This window comes from Echinops telfairi, unplaced genomic scaffold, assembly GCF_000313985.2.
Source record: "Echinops telfairi isolate 266 unplaced genomic scaffold, ASM31398v2 ScPeMD7_7467;HRSCAF=8505_1, whole genome shotgun sequence".
Classification (NCBI taxonomy): Eukaryota; Metazoa; Chordata; class Mammalia; order Afrosoricida; family Tenrecidae; genus Echinops; species Echinops telfairi.
The window spans coordinates 27861422-27879418 of record NW_022111368.1 but is presented as its reverse complement, the minus strand read 5'-3'; the positions used below and the strand labels follow the sequence as shown (position 1 = coordinate 27879418).

The 17997-nt window shown below is 49.4% G+C and overlaps 1 protein-coding gene across 1 annotated transcript in view; it reads right to left on the bottom strand.

The window, feature by feature from the left end:
• Positions 1 to 141: 141 nt before the first annotated feature.
• Positions 142 to 17997, bottom strand: part of LMAN2L (lectin, mannose binding 2 like) — a 53503-nt gene continuing 35647 nt past the window's right edge. The window contains exons 2-8 of the mRNA XM_013005108.2: positions 17008 to 17126; positions 13269 to 13386; positions 12439 to 12521; positions 3806 to 3838; positions 2608 to 2769; positions 2422 to 2536; positions 142 to 299 (exon numbers count right to left, since the gene is read on the bottom strand). Of these exons, the coding sequence (XP_012860562.2) occupies positions 142 to 299; positions 2422 to 2536; positions 2608 to 2769; positions 3806 to 3838; positions 12439 to 12521; positions 13269 to 13386; positions 17008 to 17126 (788 nt within the window). The remainder of the gene's footprint in view (positions 300 to 2421; positions 2537 to 2607; positions 2770 to 3805; positions 3839 to 12438; positions 12522 to 13268; positions 13387 to 17007; positions 17127 to 17997) is intronic.

Below are 17997 nucleotides of genomic sequence, written 5' to 3'. Positions count from 1 at the left end.
ACCTGCCACATGAAGGCCAGCAGACAAGCAGGTGCAAGTGCTCCGGCATTCAGAGCAGCCACACAGAACAGAACGGAGACAGCTTTGCCAGCTGCACCGAAGCCACCTCAGACTTCCCAAGGCCCACTATAACCTCCTCCCCTACCCGGAGACCGTTTCCCACGTTCCCCGGGGCTTACTGTCCGGCAGCTTCATGTTGTCCACCGAGGGCAAGAACACATCTCGATGCAGCCTCTCCTCTTCTGGGGTCCTCTCCACTGTCAGCTCAAACAGCTTCAGGGAAACGACGTCGTGATTGTCTAGGGAGAAAGGGCTGAAGGTTACTCCAGCCATCTCGGCGGACTAGCTTGGGGGTCAGTCTCTTGGTTCAGGCTCCTACCCACAGCTAACTAGTCGGAAGCTTGAAAAACAAAATTGCAGCCTTTTGATGTTCACATTAAGCCATGAGACAGGGACCTCAGCAGAGAGACCGTTTGCATTTGCGGATGTCCTATGGGCAAAGTGCGCAACATAGTAACACAGGCATCAGCACTAGAAACCCGATGACAACGCTTCCTCTCCTGTGCCATTTCTAACCGTTGGGCGCAGGCTTCCACTGAAAACGACAGTAGGGACCGCAGACTAGGCTATGAACGGCCTTGTGTCATGCAGAGTGCACTGGAAAGTGGATGGTGGCAGAGGTGGGTAGGTTAACATTTAACACCCTCAGACAGGGGAACTGAACATTGTGAACATGCCCAGAATACCTAAACAAACAAAAAATAACACCTTATCATGGGATCCCCCTTTGGACCCATTTAAAAGTTGTTCTAGTTTTTAAATGATTTTCTGCTTTCCTTTCGATCGAGGGCTTCCTCTATTTTATGTTGTTGTTGTTGTTTGTTTTTCAGTCTATGGATCCCAGGTGGGTGGCTCATCAAAACAGTCACTGGGTTAGGTTTCTTGAGGGCATGTGGGGGTGAGAAATGGGCAGATAATATCAATGAGCACAAAAAAGAAGAACATGTTCTAAAACTGGTTGTGGGAATGATGGTACATTTCTAGATACGCTTGAACTGCTGGATTGCATGATATGTGGGTTATGCGCCAATAAAACTGTTATGGATAAATGGTTTTTTTAAACTACAGTAGAAGCTTAACAGAGAAGGTCCCGGGAATCTGAAAGCTCACAAGAAAATGTGTGGGCAAGGAGCAGCTGCATTCTGCTCCAGCTGGTAACAAGATCCTGTGCACATCAAAGGTCTCAAATCCGGGCCCATCCCCAGGCCAAGGCAGGTCTCGTCCACAGGCTCGGCTGCCCGCTACTGAGAACCTAGGTTGCAAACTGCTCTGCGACAACAAGCAGCTCATGAGAGGAATTACTGCAGAGGCACAAGGGAGTGGAAACATTCTTTTTCTTCATGACAGTGGTCATTACATGTGTATAAGAATTTGCCAAAGCTGTTCAAACGGCACCCTTCTTTTGTCTGCAAAATACACCTTAATAAAGTTGGGTGTTTTTCATTTAGTTGTTGAGATTTTAAAAATCAGGAGCTTTAAAAATAAATCTCCAGACTTCCAGCATCTCGTAAAAAATGAGAAGCCGTGGCTTTGTTGGGCCCACACTCCCTCTTGGTCAGACTGCCTGATGCGGAACGGCTCCTGCCCTCTTTCAACGGGGTACCTGGTTGCCTTTCCACTTTGCCAAAGGAAGTCTGGAAGTTCTCTTTCAACTGGTTTTGTCCACAACAAATAACAAGAGGCGAGGACTGAGGCTGAGGGCGGGACACAGCCTGCAAAGCAGCTGCAAGTGTGGAAAGCGTGGAAGAGAACCGAGGTGACCGGCAAGTAGAAGAGCCAAGTGCTGCGAATGCCACAGAAGCCCGGGAAGGACGGCACACGCTTGAGTTACTGGTCCACTGAGGCAGCAGTCAGACAGTGAGACCACCAGCTGTAGAAGGCAAGGGACAGACACCCCCTTTTGTGGCATGACGCTCATGGGCTGCTAGAGACCTGTGTGCAGCACGGTAAGGAGGTAGGCAGGTGGGAAGTGGAAGCATCAGTACCGGCTGCACATCTGGACATCTGGTTCAGCAAAAACAGCTGGCTAGGGCTGTCATAAGATAAGGGGCGGCAGAGCCAAGCAAAGGGCTGGGTGTGGAAGGCAGTGGGGACACAGGCACAGATGGAAGGAGTGTCTGACCATAAAAGGGGCACCAGATGCAGGAAAGCCAGGAATCCCAAGCCGGGTGGACGGCTGGCTTAATGAGCAGGCAGGCAGGACTTCCTTCGCAGAGACCCCTCTCCCGGGGAAGCCTGGGCCTGACGCACGGAGGTGGGAAAAGCAGCACTCGCCGGACATTCGCTCCCCCCATCCTTCTGCCTGTCACCGAGCCACAGGCACTGAGACATGGCCTGGGCTGGGCAGCGCCAGGGGCGTACCCGAGAGATCCCCGGTGATGGAGGACGTGCCGAAGTAGTAGCCGCGCGGCAGCCGGACCCCGGGCACCTCGATGCAGTCCCTCCACTCGTGCTTGCCATCGATGTCCACCATGATCTGCAATCGACAGAGAGCTCCGTCACGGGCGGGCCGCAGGCGCCGGGAAGGCCGGCCCGGGGAGGACTCACCGTCAAATGGCGCTTGACGTAGCGAATCACGAGGAAGGTGTCGTAGTGCAGATTGCGGACAATGGCTGTACAGCCCCCCAACTCGGTGGGCCGCCCGTCCCGCTCATGATCGTAGCTGAGGGAGCCGTTGTTCACCATGGCGGACACGTAGGGGAACACCCGCTGCGGAGCAGGAGGCAAGCAGAGGGCTGTGAGGCCCCGCAGCCTCAGCAGTGAGTTTTACACACGCACGCTGAGCCCCACAGCACCCCGGATGGCCACTCCGCCTTATGATGAGCAGCCCTGTGGCCTACATACTGCCCAGGACTGGTGTTTTTGTTAGGAATGTACATTCCTGTCGCCTCACTGCCCACATACACTCCTTAAAGAGACAGTCATTCCCTGAGTGTCTTTGCCGTCTCGGCACCAGTCCCATAACGAGTATTCTGAAATACCTCTAGATCCTTCCATACAGACACTGGCGCCTTTCAACGCTTGGAGCTGTGTGATGCCCAATGGACTAGAGCCCAGAGCACTGGCAGAACAGGGCTGCTGGCTGGTGCCACCCTACCATGATGACTGCGCTTAGGCAAAGGCCTGAAGCCTGAAGCCTCACCCACACATAAAACCAGCTGCCATCAGGTGGATTCGGGCTCAGGGCGACCCCGTGTGTCGGAGTCGAACTGTGCTCCTTAGGGTTTTCGATGGCTGCTTTGTTGGAAGTAGATCACCAGGCCTTTCTTCTGATGCACCTCTGGGTGGTCTCAAACCTCCAACCGTTAGGTTAGCAGCTGCGGGTGATGCCCATTTGTACCACCAGGAAATTCTATCCACATAGAACTCATCCCAGTCACTTGGCTTGGCAGGGTTCGCCCATGGCAAGGGGAAAAATAAAAGTTTCCCCATTTTCCCATCTGCTTCAGTGGTTCTCTCCAATAGTTATAGAAGCAAATTCTCCCTTAGAAACGATGAGCTAACCATTACAGAACTCGCCCAGTGCTGGTGCAGTGCGTAGGCAGGGTGATGAAAGGAGAGGCATGCCGCTTTCCTGGTGAGCTCCCCATCGTCCTACACAGTCAACATGCACGGTGGAGATGCAGTTGAGATCAGAGACTGGTGAGTCTTGAGACAACAGCCACACAGATCCCACACAGCAGCTAATGTTGGGGGGACACACATGGGAATGAGAGATGGCCACGGTGGAGCAAGAACCGAGTACCTGGACTGCAGGAGAATATCGCTTCTTCTGGGCCTGAGGGTCCAGCGGGTTAAGAGAGGGCACAGAAGACAGGAGACCAAGTCAGAAAGAAACAGTCATGGGAGAGCGAGAACCCAGCTGTGATGGATGAACCAACCAACCTACACCCCAACTAGGACTCTGGGGTCCACGGAGGGCAGTCAGCAGGCCCTGCACTCACCAAAGTGACAGGAGAATTGCATGCACAGCTGCTTGTATATTTTTCTGACGAGAAGGCCTGTTCGTGGTGTCAGAATCTTAAAGGAATCCACGAGGAAGACTTCTCCTGCCTGGGGAGGGTCCTGAAGCTTGCTGGAGGAGCCTTTAAAAATACACCGCCTCACTGTCCAGGCAGGGACAGGCCCTCTGGGAACCAGAAGTCCAGGCCACCAGTCTGGCTATATGAAACTACACTATTCCTGTTCTTCCAAACTCAAGATGGCAGTGAGCGGGCAGGGTCTCAGGATCTAGTTCTTGTCTAAATGACAAAACCCTCACTATTTCAGGAACTCCGGAGTTAACTCTCACCCAACAGGATCGCTGATCCTCTAGCTGAGCCTTCTGGGTATGTGTTTCCAAATGACCAGGGCAAATGACCACTGCTGCGTGACAGGTTTTTAAAAACCAGCATTTTATTTTGGTCCCCCCAAAATGGCCAGCAGTTCTAAACTACTAGCAACTTGGGCTATCCGTACAAGCTCAGCCTGGTTCTGCCCCAGTGGAAAGGTGGGTGAAGGTGGAGTACCCAATGCATTCCCCCAATACTCAGTCAGCAATGAGAGCCAGGCACCGTCCTGGCAAAACAGGACTCACAGGGGGCTGCTCTCCCCACACGAACACTTCAGTGGGAGAGAGGAGCAACAGACGAGTGAATTCAGAGAGCAACGCATGCTATGTTGCAAATAAAGCGGAGAATACTTCAGAGATTGATGAGGAGCGATGTCTCTGAAGAACGTCGTCTCAGCCAAGATCCCAGGAACGAGACAAGAGGGATCTGCCCAAAGAGCACAGAAGCCCCCCATGGGAGCAAGGAAGCATGAGGGAGGGCGGCACGCTCAAGGAGCTGACATCGGAAGGGGTGTCTGAAACAATCTAGGGAGGAAGACGGCGGTGTGAGCGGAGGCCACAAGGCAAAGACCAGATCACAGGAGGCCTTAAAGGCCATGGTAAGGAGTCCGAGGTACACTTCAGAGCATGCCCCCCGCTGCTCTGCTGCCCATCATTTTGATAGTAAGTGAATACGTGTTACTGAAAACAAGCTGTCGGCTCTATAGACAGAGAGGGGATCTTGACCACAGTACTACACTGGGAGTCCATGAACTTCCTAAAATTCTTTATGTACGTCTTTTTTTGTGGTTCCACCACTTGATCAGATTTTCAAAAGGATCATGACCCAAAAAAGGGGTACACAGTCCAAAGCGAAGGAGCACCTGCTTTGCTTCGACTTCCTCTCTCCCTTCTTCACTGCCTGAGAAGAAACATCATCTTCTTGTCTCCATGCAATCTGAGCAGAAAGCCCTATGCTCCCCAGAAGCCAGTCCTGACCAGTGAAGTGCCACTTCTAGAGCTTGCCAACACCCCGTAGGCATGCCTTCCAGAGTAATCGTTCTCAGAAAACCTGCCCTACTGAAGCCTAAAACTAGAAGCGCCCCAAGTCCTATCCAAGCTGATAATGAAACAACTTCAGAGGTCAAGGAGTTGCTTCAGTAATGCAGAGATGTTCTCTGCCAAGAGTTAAGAAGCCAAGGAAGATCAGTCTTCATCAAGATACAGAGTTGAAGGAGTGTGTTTTTAAATTGGAAGGCAGTATTAGCAAGTTTCTCATTTCAGAGGGAGAAAAACCACCACCGCCAACAAAACAAAAACAACACACACACACACACATCTGTATATAATGAACCGCCTCAACAAGAGCTCCAGGCCGGCTTTCTCTGGGAGGAGAGCTCTTCTCGCCACTCTCCGCCAGCGGTCTCTGCCTCTGTGGGCGAGGCCCAGACACCTCACATAGAAGGATGAGGGCCAAGTCAGCAAAGGGGTGCACATCTGCTCGCATTCCAGGACAGCATTCGGCACCGTACTTGATTACAATGGAGTGTGATCGTGTACTGACAGCACTCCTTAATTCCCTGCCACTTTTCACGCGTATCGGAGTCACGTGAGAAACTGCACTCAAACAATGCCCTCAAAGCAGCAAGGGAAAAAAAGCAAAAACATGATTCAGATCAAGTTCTCATCATTTTTTTGGTAACCGCTTTATTGAGGTTCATGTACCACACATCTCACCCATTTAAAACATACAGTTCAATGGCTTTTCATACGCCTGGTGTCATGCAGCACCTTTCCCCCAGTCATCAGCTCATGGACACTTGAGTTGTTGCCCTTTTTTGGCCATTAGACAGTGGTCCAATAGACAGTCATCTGAAAGTTGTTTATGTGGACGTACGTTGTCAATGAGCGGAATTGCTGGTCATATGTTTAACCATCGAAGAACTGCCAAACTGTTTTCCAAAGTGGTTGCACCATTTTATAGTCCCACCAGCAGGGCACACGGGCTCGCTTTTACAGCACCCTCATTAACATCAAGATGCCCTGGTGACTCGTGGGCTAAGCAGCAGGCTGCTAACTGCCAGATCAGGGGCACAAAGCCACTGAGAGAGAAAGATGAGGCTGTGTGCCCCCTTAAAGACTGACAGTCCTGAAAACCCTACGGAGCGATTCAGCTCTGGCCTATAGGGTTGCTGAGTTAGAATGGACTCCGCGGGGTGAGCGAGCGTTCCGGTTTGCTCCTTTGGCCATCTTAGTGGATGGCGGTGGTGTCTTAGCACGGTATTTCGTGGCACTCTCCTCGTGGTGAATGAGGAGGAGCATCTTTCTGCTTGCTTCTCTGTCGTCTGTGCATCTTCTTCAGACAGCTATCTATTCAGATCCTTTGCCCATTTAAAAAATCTGGTTGACTTATTGAGTTGAACAGTCCTTGATACTTCCTAGATACATGTTCTTTATGGACACATATTACAGATGTTTGCTCCCAATCTACATGGTGTTCTCACTTTCTTGACGGTATTCTTTGAAGGACATAGAATTTTAATTTTAAAGTTTATCTGTTTTCTCTGCTTACATTTTGGAATTCTATCTGTGGGACCGTTGTCTAATCCAAGGCCATGGAGAATTATGCCTGTGCCCGTCTAGCTGTTCATTTGTGTCTGTAGTACGAGGGGGGGAGGGACATCGTTCCTTTGCATTTGGCTATCCAGTTGTTCTAGGACCATTTGCTGCAAAGACTACACTATCCCTTCTATCCCTTGACACCCTTCTCCAAGATCAACTGACCATACACTTAAAGGGTTACATCTCTTCGACTGTAGTCCGCAGACTTGTGTACATTTATTCTCGTGCAAGCAGCACACTGTTTTGGCTACTATAGCTTTGTAAGTTTTGAATGTAGGTCCTTTACTTTGTTCTTATTTTTCAAGGTTACTTTGGCATAGGCAAACAGTCCCTTATTATTTGGATTTTAAAATGTTGACGCATTTCTACAAAGAACTAGTGAGGTTTTTGATAGGTCGGAACTGCATCAAGTCTGGTGTTCTATTTGGGGAATGTTGCTATCTTGATATTAAGTCTACCAACCGGTGCCCTTCTGTAACTTTCCATTTACTTAGTTCTTAATTTCTGTCAACAATGACTCATAGTTTTCACAGTATAAATCCTGTACTTCTTTTGTTAGATTTGTATCCAAGTATTCTATTCTTTGGTGACGGTATAAACGGAATTGTTTTACTTTCACTTTGAAGTGCTTTCTGTGTATGAATAGATAATACAACTCATCTTTATATACTGCATTTGTATCCTGAAACATTACTGAATTGGGTTATTAATCCGAATAGGTCTTGGGGGATTCTTTAAGATTTTCTACATACGGAGCTGATACCAAGGGCTCAAGTAGAAAGAAAATGTTTTGGAAATGATGATGGCGAATTTTCTCACAAAATAAAAAAAGGAAAATTATGATGGCAACATAAATACAAATGTGTTTGATACAAGTGATGTAGGATTGTTATGAGCTGTAAGAGCTCCCAATAAAGCAATTTATTAAAAACATACATATTTTTCCACATACAAGATGGTGTCATCTCTAAGTAGGTATTTTTATTTACCGCTTCTTGACAATCTGGAGGACTTTTGTTTTGTTGTATTGTCTAATTGCCTTGGTTAGAACCTCCAGGATAGCATGAAACAGAAGTGGCAAAAGCAACATCTTTGATTTACTCTTTATGTAAGCAAGGAAAAGCATTTAGTTTTTTATCATTTAGTATGATGTGGGCTGTCCCTCCATTACCTTTATCAGAAAATTCCCTTCTTTTCTAATCTGTGGAATGCTATTAAAATAGAGATGTTGAATTCTGCCAAATGTCTCTTTGTGTGTCTACTGACATGATCGCATGACTTTGTCCTTTAGCCTATTACCACTACAGTACTTGAGTTTTAAATCAATCTCGCATTCTTGGCCATGGTATCCTTTCGATGTGTCGCTAGTATTGTATCGAAACACGTGCAGTAATGGGTACTGGTCTGCAGTTTTCTTGTGATGTCTTTGGTTTGGCCATCAGGAGAATATTGACTCCATAGAATGAGTAGGTTAATGGTCCCCTTGCTTCTGTGTTTTTAAAGAATTTGATGGTGTTTCTACTGGGCCTGGGCTTTTCTTTATGGGTAGAGTTTTTTTTTTAATACCAATTCAATCTCTTTACTTGTTAAAAGCTAAACTAATTTTCCACTTCTTCTTTAATTACTACTTTAGTCAGCAAGTGATCTGACGACCTCACAATGGCATATCCAAATGTTAAAACTCTAGGTTTACCCACCTAAACTGCTGATGGGAAATGGATGGTATGTGACTTTGAGTAATGTATATACTCATGTATAAGCCGAGTTTTTCAGCACAGTTTTAATGCAGTTTTTGTGGTAAAATTAGGTGCCTCGGCTGATAGTCAGGTCTGCTGATACACAAATCTGTTATGACACAGTAATCTGCTATGGTCTCAAGAGAACCAAGTCTAAACACCACTTATACACTGAGTTTCCTCATCACCTGCTAGGTGAGTTATGGGTTCCTATTGAACAAGGTGTTAGGAAATAAGTTGACCAGTGGGTCTGACGTGCTCTGAGATCAGGAACCGAGTCTAGAGAGGTTTATCAGTAGCTTGAGGGATTTGAAGAATTGCTCTGCACACTTTCCTGCCTGCTTCCTGTCCTTGTATTCGCAAGTTCTCAAAAGGTGCAGTGCTTGGCGCCCCCTTCTTATGTGCTCAAGGTAACAAAGGAAACTCATAGGGCTGCACTCTGGGTCAGACCCATCACCTATGCGACACTGACACGTTTTTAACCTTTTGCACACGTTTGTTTTGTTTTTAAAGTAGGGGCAGTAACAGTCCTTACCCTCTAGGAATAAGCAATACATGTAAAAGAAACCCACTTAGAATAATGCTTGGCACCTTTATTGTATGTTAACACCTGATATCAAAGCCAACCACCCCACTGAGGAAACAAATGTGATGCTCCCTGCTAGCATAGTTTCAGGTTTGGGGGCTTTAGAATGGAGTCTGGTCCTACCCTCTCTGGACTGAATGTAAACACTAAGAATTAACATGAGGTAGGAGACCACATAGAAAGCACGGCTCCATTCTCCAGGCAGAAATCAGCCCGACAGAAGGCAAAGTGGGATGGGAAGTGGTGGAGCACCAGAGTATAGACGCACAGCCTCTGGAGCAGGGTAGGCTGGGGTTCAACACCTGGCTCCACCTGATGCCACCTGTTCCCTTGAACAAGATGCTTCCTTCCTCTCAATCTGAAGAGAAACATAGGAACCGCCTCAAGGACGCTTGAGAAGGATAGAGATAATGTACATAAAATACTAGGCACATAGTAGCTACCTAATAAATAATTCAAAAAACAAACTCAAGGCCGTTGATTTCAACTCATCGCACCCCTACATGACGGAGTAGAACTGCCCCATAGGGCTTCCAAATCTTTCCAGAAGTCCACTGCCTCATCTTCCCCCCACGGAACTGCTAGTAGATCTGAACCACCAACCTTCCAGTTAGCAGTCAAAGCACTGGGCTCCTACCTATCTATCAGTTTTATAATGAGAGAAGGGCCTGGTGTTGGTCCATGGGTTCTCAGTGCTGGCTCTACACAGGAATCATCTGGAGAGTTTTTAAAAAGAGAGTCATGCTTCTCTTAGAGACCACCGTTAGGCCACGTAACAGACCGGCCGACAAAATAAGCACCCCCATCCCGACCCCAGGAGGAATGTGCTCCTTAGGAACAATCAACTCTGAAGAGGCCGAAAGGGTAACCTCTCCCCAAAAGCACGAGAGCGAAGACAAAGAGGAGCAAAGGAGCACATGAAAGGAAACGGGAGACAAGGGTGGACATGGGAGAGTGCTGACACGCTGCGTGCGGGGTGTGGAAGCGACCTATCAGAGTATTATATACATATTTATATAGATGAATTACTGAGCAGAAATCTAGTCTGCTATGTGAACTTTCACCTCGAGCACAATAAATGTTCACACGCCTGCACACAAAGAAATTCAACTGACAGCAAACGTGAACGTCTCTCTTTCTAAATAAATAAATGCGATTACAGACTAACTGAAGCAGAACATCAGGGGACGGAGCCCTGGGCAGTGGGGTGTTTTAAAGTGCAGCTGGGCTTGAGAGCCCCAACAGCTGGCCCGAGAGGGAGTCCTCATTTTCACCATCTGAAACAAATTAACCTCTGCTCTCCTCAGCAAACAAACCTTCCAGATCTGCTCTCTGAGGGGAAAATGGAAGCTCGACGTTTGAACAATTTGTTTCTGGCCCCAGAGCACCGGCCTGAAACTCCAGTCAACCCGAGGCAAGTGCTGCTGGACATTCCGATGCACTTCCACCTGCCACTGTCTGCTCAGTGCGACTTCGCCCTTCACCGAAAGCCTCACGTGCACTGCTGCCCTTCCTATCACGTCCAGACTCCTCCACAGGAACCTGACCCTTCAGAACTGGCCTTAAGATGTGCCTGGTGCGGGTGAGGCACATGCATTCAGATGGTGCTGGTGCTGATCTAAAGGCCAAATTCCCAGCACCCAGGGAAACACTGCTTGTGAGTGTGCACCGGGGAGAACAGTGCTAGCACTCAAGAGTGCAAGGGGCGCGATGGCCCCTGGAGTCGTGCAATAAGGCAGGACTGCTGGCCCTGCGATTCTACTACTCGCTCCCACCCTCCTTTAGCGGCCACACACTCACTGCCATCTGCCCCTTCTCAGCACCTCTCTCCCTGTGTGGAACACTGGTTCCAAATCCTGCAGACCTCAATGCCAACGCTGCCTTCTGAAGGAAGCCCCACACCACCGCTGTCATCCCTGCCCCGCTCCAGAGGAGGGGCTCCTGCTACGCGCTCTCAGAGCAGGGCCCACAGTTTCCCTAACCGCATTTTCGTACCCCAGGGTTACTGAGTGCAAGGACCATGTGTGTCTCACTCACCACCTCATTCCCAGGGCCTGACACCTACAAGGTCCTTAAGGTGAAGCCCAGAAAGAAGACCGAGGAGCAATTCCGAAACGGAGCCCTGTCAAAAGTTCAATGCCCTGACGCATGTCTCACTGTCTGCCTCCTGGACCGTAAGCTCTGTGCTATACTGTTCAGCACCACTGAATCGGGGTGTTGCGTCCAATGACCCTTCTATTGTACTTCCCGTTTTTTTTCTTAAGCTTGAGATGGTTCATAATAAGCCTGGGGGAGGGGGGAATTAAAGTGAACTCTTGTCTCTGGTTCCAATCCTGCCTCCACTGCTAACAAGACGTAGCCGCGGATAGACATCAACAAGAACCTGTCCTGTTCTAATCATGTGGTGGGGGTCATTCCCCACCATCCGCTGACAGAGCCGTAGAACCGAGAGTGTACACCTGTTGCTCACAAAGGAAAGCGCAAAAGGACCCTGGGGCCAGCTGGACCCACGACAAGCCCGTGTGTGGCTCCACAGGGATGTTAATGGCTGGTTTGTCAGAAGCCCAAGTGAGGCGGCACTTCTGGGTCAACTGGACTTCCAACGTTTCCTTCAGTCAATGCAGCTGAGTGCATTTGCGGCCTCACCCCGGAACTCCTAAACAACCCATGGGGCCAGCTAGGTAGGAAAAGCTTCCGCAGACAAGTGGAGTCCAACGGATTTCTGGGATGTCACCACGTTCGGAGGAGGAGGAAGAGGAGGAGAAAGGAATGCTGCACAGGGGGACCGAGCTGCAGAGGCACAGCCGGGCTACGGTGAGTCGGGCAGCTCAGTTACACACACTCAGCGTGCTCTGGGGCTGGCCGAGCAGAGGCAGATCAGGGTTACGGAGTGAGTATGTGCACAAGGACAGCGTTAACCCTGGAGAAAGAGCCCCTGTTTCCAACGCCTACTCCCCAAGGACTGTGCCCTCACCAACAGCTACAAGAAACACAGACACAGGCAGTCCAAGGATGAAGAAGAAAGAACCAAGCCCCTCTCTTTCTATCCATGCCCTCGGGCCTTTCCTGGGGCAAAGCACTGGGACCTCACTGCAACTGACCTAAGCGCAGACATGTGCCATTACCTCTTGCTGCTTCTCCTCATTGGGGTAGGTGTCTACAAATACTCCCAGCCCCACAAACTTGTCCATGTTTCCAAACACAGGCCCTAGAGAGAGAGAACAGATGGTGAGCAAGGAGATAACGCCAAGAGTTGACAAAGGAATAATCTATCACCACGGAGGAGGGGAGAGCCCACTGGACATGCCTCCCAGGCCTCTCCTGGGGGAAAGAGCCTGGCCGGGAACCATCGATCTCTGGCCGGTTGTGGTCGAGGGCCAGGGGAAGAGAAAACGCCACTGCGACTTTGTTCAGCGCCTCAGCAGCTCCCGGCTGCAGACGGGTTGCTAAGGTGCCCCTGCAGACTTGCGCTTCACAAACACTTGGTGAAGCCGGTGCCCCCAGAGAGAACTGAATTCCCAAGGTCTTTTTCTGGTTGCAAAAGAGATCAGGTCAAATCAGGGGGAGCCAGCACTGACTTAGAGCAGTGGGCCCAGCCAAAGAGAACAAGGCCGTGCTCTGCGTTGCACTCGGTGGGGCTGAGATCGTTCCCTACGCGAGCCCCAACCTGCATGTTCCAGGAGCTCGGGCTTCCCGCCAGCCAAGAGGACAGTGATTTCCCGGGGAACTCTGGAGAGACTGAACCAGGACAGAACCTCCCCAGGAAGAGTCCAAGTTACCTGCTTCTTGGGACTCAGGCCCCACTGTAGGGCCTCGATGTCTTCAACCACCTTCCCTTCAGCCAGGGAGAGAGGGAGGACTGCTGGCCTAGCACGGGGGTGCCCTTCTCAAAGAGCGGGCACCGGCAAAAGCAGGCGGTCACACCCCACACAGGAGTCCCCTGGGGTCCCACTACCTGGCTGCATCCGGTCCTTGGTGTACCAGATTGCCAAGCCGTCCCCGTGCAGATTCTTCTTGCCTTGTCCGTGGATTTTGAAGTGCACCTGCAACTCCCAGTCTCTCAGGAAACATGGCTACAGGGGAAGACACTGGAGTCAGTGAGCAGGAAGATCAGCCCAAACCCTCCAGCTCCCATCAGTAACCTTCAGACGTGGAAGGCATAAATGCATCTCACACTAGTCTACAGCTTAGAACCCAACTCGAAGGGCTTATTATGTACAATGAAAAGGACTGAGCCTATGAGTGATTTACTAATCAGAGTGAAATAACGATCCCGGTTATCGTCAGCATCTCCCAACAGAAATAGGACTATACTCCCAAGTTGGGAAAGGCCTGCTGCCTGACTATTATTACCCCGTGTTCACCCAGCAACATAGCTCGGCCTCCCTAACACGCTCGGTTTTCAATTTAGCATCACCTCCTCTGCCTCCGTTGACAGAAAGACACGAAAAAGCTTGCATGTAGAGGCCAAAGCCTCATGCGTTGCAAACAAATCAGCAAAGGTAGATCATTAGGCAAAGGTTTCCAGGAATAATTAGCAGATGCTATAAACAACTCTCATTAGACTTGGCCCTCTGTCAACTGCGGGGCAAGCTAGAGCTCACAAGAGAGATAGCGTTAAGCCACAGTCCCCCAAACCTGAATGCCCTTGGCCAAGAGGCACAAGTGCACGCAAGACTAACAGCGCTCCCGCCCACCGCAGCAGCAGCCTCTGGAGGGAACGTTTAAGGACACAGGAACTAATCGGATAGAGCTGGGCTGGTTTTGGTTTCGGAACAAAACTTGAGAAAAACAGGTGGCGGCAAGTGGCTAGATAGATGCCCTAAGTTCGCTGTGAGGAGAAACCAGAGTGGGCACTTGGTTTGGGAGGCTCCTGGTGGAAATGGTTCACAGTGAAGAGAGAGGAGGAGGAGGAGGAGGAGGAGGAGGAGCAGATACAGCAGCTGGGGTTAGCCCAAGGCTCTCCAAATAGAACAGCTCTGGTTCTTGAGAAATTATCATTTTCAATTTTTGTTTTCAATGTCTGGGATACTTTTTCAAAAGTGTTAGGAGGGGAGGAGAGTCTAAATGCAAGAGGGTGGAGCTAGTTCTAAAGTAAACAAAAAAACCCCCAAAACCCTCAAACTCACTGCCCTCCGGTGGATGCTGACTCATAGCGACGCTACAGGACAGGGTAGAACTGCTCCTGTGAGTTTCTGAGACTGTAAACCTTTATGGAAGGAAACAGCCTCATCTTTCTCCCGAGGAGCAAGTGGTGGTTTCGAATTGCTGACCTTGCAGTTAGCAGTTCAACTCATAACCACTTCGCCACCGAGGACCCTTTCAAATTCAGCCAAGCGGCTAGAAATCTCCAATAGCTTACCCTACTGATGAGCCCAGCTGCCGTTTTGTCCTGTGGGAGTCTCATCTCTGCTGTTGCATTTAGATTGCAAGACAAGACAATCAGTGGCAGGAAGTGGCCCTTGGGCAGGTATTATGCCCCTGGGAAAGGGACATGCCCAGAGCTCACAGAGAGCCAACAGGTGTCCGCTATTGGTGCTTGGCTTCGAGTGTAGCACTTGCTAACAGTTTTGCTCCCCTCTCTGTCTAACAGTGGTCCTGATGCTATGCTTGTGGACTGACTTGAATCCCTCAAGCATAAGTGTTGTAAACCCTGACTCCTATACCTGGGAATGGGGTTTCTTTGTTATATGAATATGGAACGCGACCCACTCCTCATTTATCAACATTATCAAACCAAACTCACTGCCGATGTGTCAATTCCGACTCACAGCAACCCTACAGGACAGCGTAGAACTGCCCCTGTGAGTTTCCAAGTTCCAAAGACCAGGTCCTGATGTGAAAATCTACATGATATGAAAGTGGAAGGGGACCACATCAGCTCCCCAAATTGAGAGTGACTACATCATTACCGATCTGCCAAATCGCATCATTAAATAACTGCCAAACCACTGAGCATCATGGCTCAGCCAGGATAACACACAACTTTAATGGTCACTGCGAGAGTTGTTCTCATCTCGGACCTCGGTGCTTTTTATTGCCAAATGTTAGGTTGCTAATGTGCAAAACAGTCCCATGGTGGACTTTTTACTATTGTCATAAATCAAAAGGTCATATAAGGAGACAGCCGTTCGATGAGGGAGGTGCAGGGATTAGTCATGGGTGTGTCTGAAGTCACCTTTTTTGAGAGAAGAGGACCAGGTGAGGCATGAAAAGGAAGCAAACACAGGAGCAGAGATTTCAAGCCACATAAAGATCCCCCAGGAGGGCGCGCTCAAAACAGACAAGGACATTCCTGTGGAGGCAACAGTGGGAGGAAAGCCTTCCCTAGAATCTGTACTTCTGGCATCTTAAACTGTAGGGGGTGGTGAGCGGGGGTAGAAAACAAAATCTGTTCGCTAAAGCCACTCATAGCTAAGATACACCTCAGGCCGATTAAATCGGAATCTCCAGGGAGGCAGCCCAGACATTGATTCCAACAGACAGGCCAGTTTGAGAACCATTACCCAAACAAGTGCACCTTATTCAAATAACTCAGAAGCAACTCCATAACTCCTTCTGAAAGCCAACTACAGAGGGGACAGGTGGTCTCCCCTGCCAGCCTTTCACCTCTTCTACCAGAACACTAGCCCTGCCCTCTGTCCAAGAAGGAGTGTGGCATTCGAATCTGGGTTAAGAGGCCAGCTCCCCTCAGCTCAACGGAGAAAGCGCTACCTCTCTCCCTCTGTACCTTTAGAATTCTCTGCCCCGTCAAATCAACAAGAAAAAAAAAAAAGGTGCCCCCCCCAGGCACACTACCCACAATGAAAAAGAAAGGGGGGGGAAGCACATGAAAAGAAATCCTTCCCTTATGAGCGCCCAGGGAAAAGTATCAAAAGGATGTCAAGGTCATCCCCAAAAGTGAAGTGGTCTCAAAAGACTGAGCAAGAGCCCTAGAAACTGGAAAGAAAACATCATCTTACACTTGCACAAAATCCCAGTGCGGCCACACCAGGAACACTGCAGTCACTTCTTGCCGCCACACCTCAAGGAAGACACTGTGGCTAGAAAAGGGTCCAGAGAAGGACAAATAAAATGACCAATGGCTCCGAGTGGCTTTCACACGAAATACAATGAAAACTTAAAAAACAACACAGGGTCCGGGGCTAGATACTGAGAAGGCGTTTGGAATCAATGCATTTATAAGCTGTCTTCTACTTTACAAAGCAAAATAATTCTGTATAATTTAAGTTACACACTTCCAGTGCTGTAAGGCCAACCATGAATTAAGGACATTTCAGAAAAGAGATGCCAAATACGTTGTTGTGACACATAATTAGGGCAATAAAAAGTACTTTCCCAGGGGGGAGGGAGCACTAGAACTGATCGTGATTGCACAACTCATTTTAAAGGTGACTTAACCATTGGAGGGAGGTGGGGAGATAGATGTGGTGCCGATTGTAAAATTCCCCTTGAGATGATTGAACGATTGAACTATTCAATTGTATGACGTGTACATTGTGCGCTAATAAAACTGTAGAAGAAAAAAATAAAGCACTTCCCCAATTATCTGTGCTAGGGAGGTCATTTTAATCTCTGAAACAAAGATCCTGGCTACACATGGAAGCTAGAACTCAGGAATGGAGAGAGAATAACATTAAGGCAATGTGCCATTGCTGACCTTTTTAGGCTCAATACAGGAGAAAAACTCTTACCACCCGGTTCCACAGGGCGCCCTGTTTGCTTTGCACGTCTGGGGTAAGCCGGACATACTGGGTCATCACCATGGCATTGCCCATCAGATTCCACAGTGAGGAACTGCTCGTGCCTATACCTAGGGGGAGGAAGTGATCAGTTCGTGTTCTTCAACACCAGGCCTTCCGAAAAGCCACCTGGGGCCCTCCCGCAGCTGGAGGCACCATCTTTTTGTCCCTTTCACATCCCTCCATCTCCCACCTCCGACCCCTCCTCAGTCTTTATCAGCGTCCTTTCATCATGCCCAAGGCACAGCCACCAAGGGTCAGATCCATGCTTCTCATTCTGTGCTACATGAACTTTTAGCACCATGGCAGAGAGAGGGGAAAAAGTTCCAAAAGCCAAAAGTCTGACTCTCAGGACTTGGAGGCTTGATCACATTGTTTCCTTAAGCAATCCTTCCAGTGTGATGCTAATGGTCCTTAGCTTATGTCCGACTCCACACCCATAAGGTCCAGGAATGTTAGCACTGGGGCTCTGTACAGCCCACAGTATTAGCATTAGAACCAGCACAGAGCAAACACTTAATGCACCTGCTAAGTGCATAAATGATCACTCGTATTGAAAGCGCACCCTTTCTGGCATGTTGTTGTTTCCCCTCCCCACCCCCACCCCCGCCCCCCGTGGTGGGGGAAATCGGGTGTGTGCTAAGCCAGCTGCAGTGAACTGGTTTGGGGCCCTTTGTAGTCCCTGGTCCTCTCTACAGAATCAATGTTCTCGTGCAAGACGTGTGCGCAGAAGCAAACTAAACGCCCTGTTTCTCCGCTAGCATTCCTGGGCTGGAGCAGAGCAGGTGTGCTGACCGGCAACAGGTAGGGTTTTCTCTTCTTTCTCGCTTGAGTCCAAGTCCTAGCCCAAACTCCACCACCTGTGCGGAGGCTGGCCGGCCCACTGCGCGCGCTCTTCCACCGTGGGCCCGTCTCGCCCCCTCCCCACCCCAGTCCAGCTCC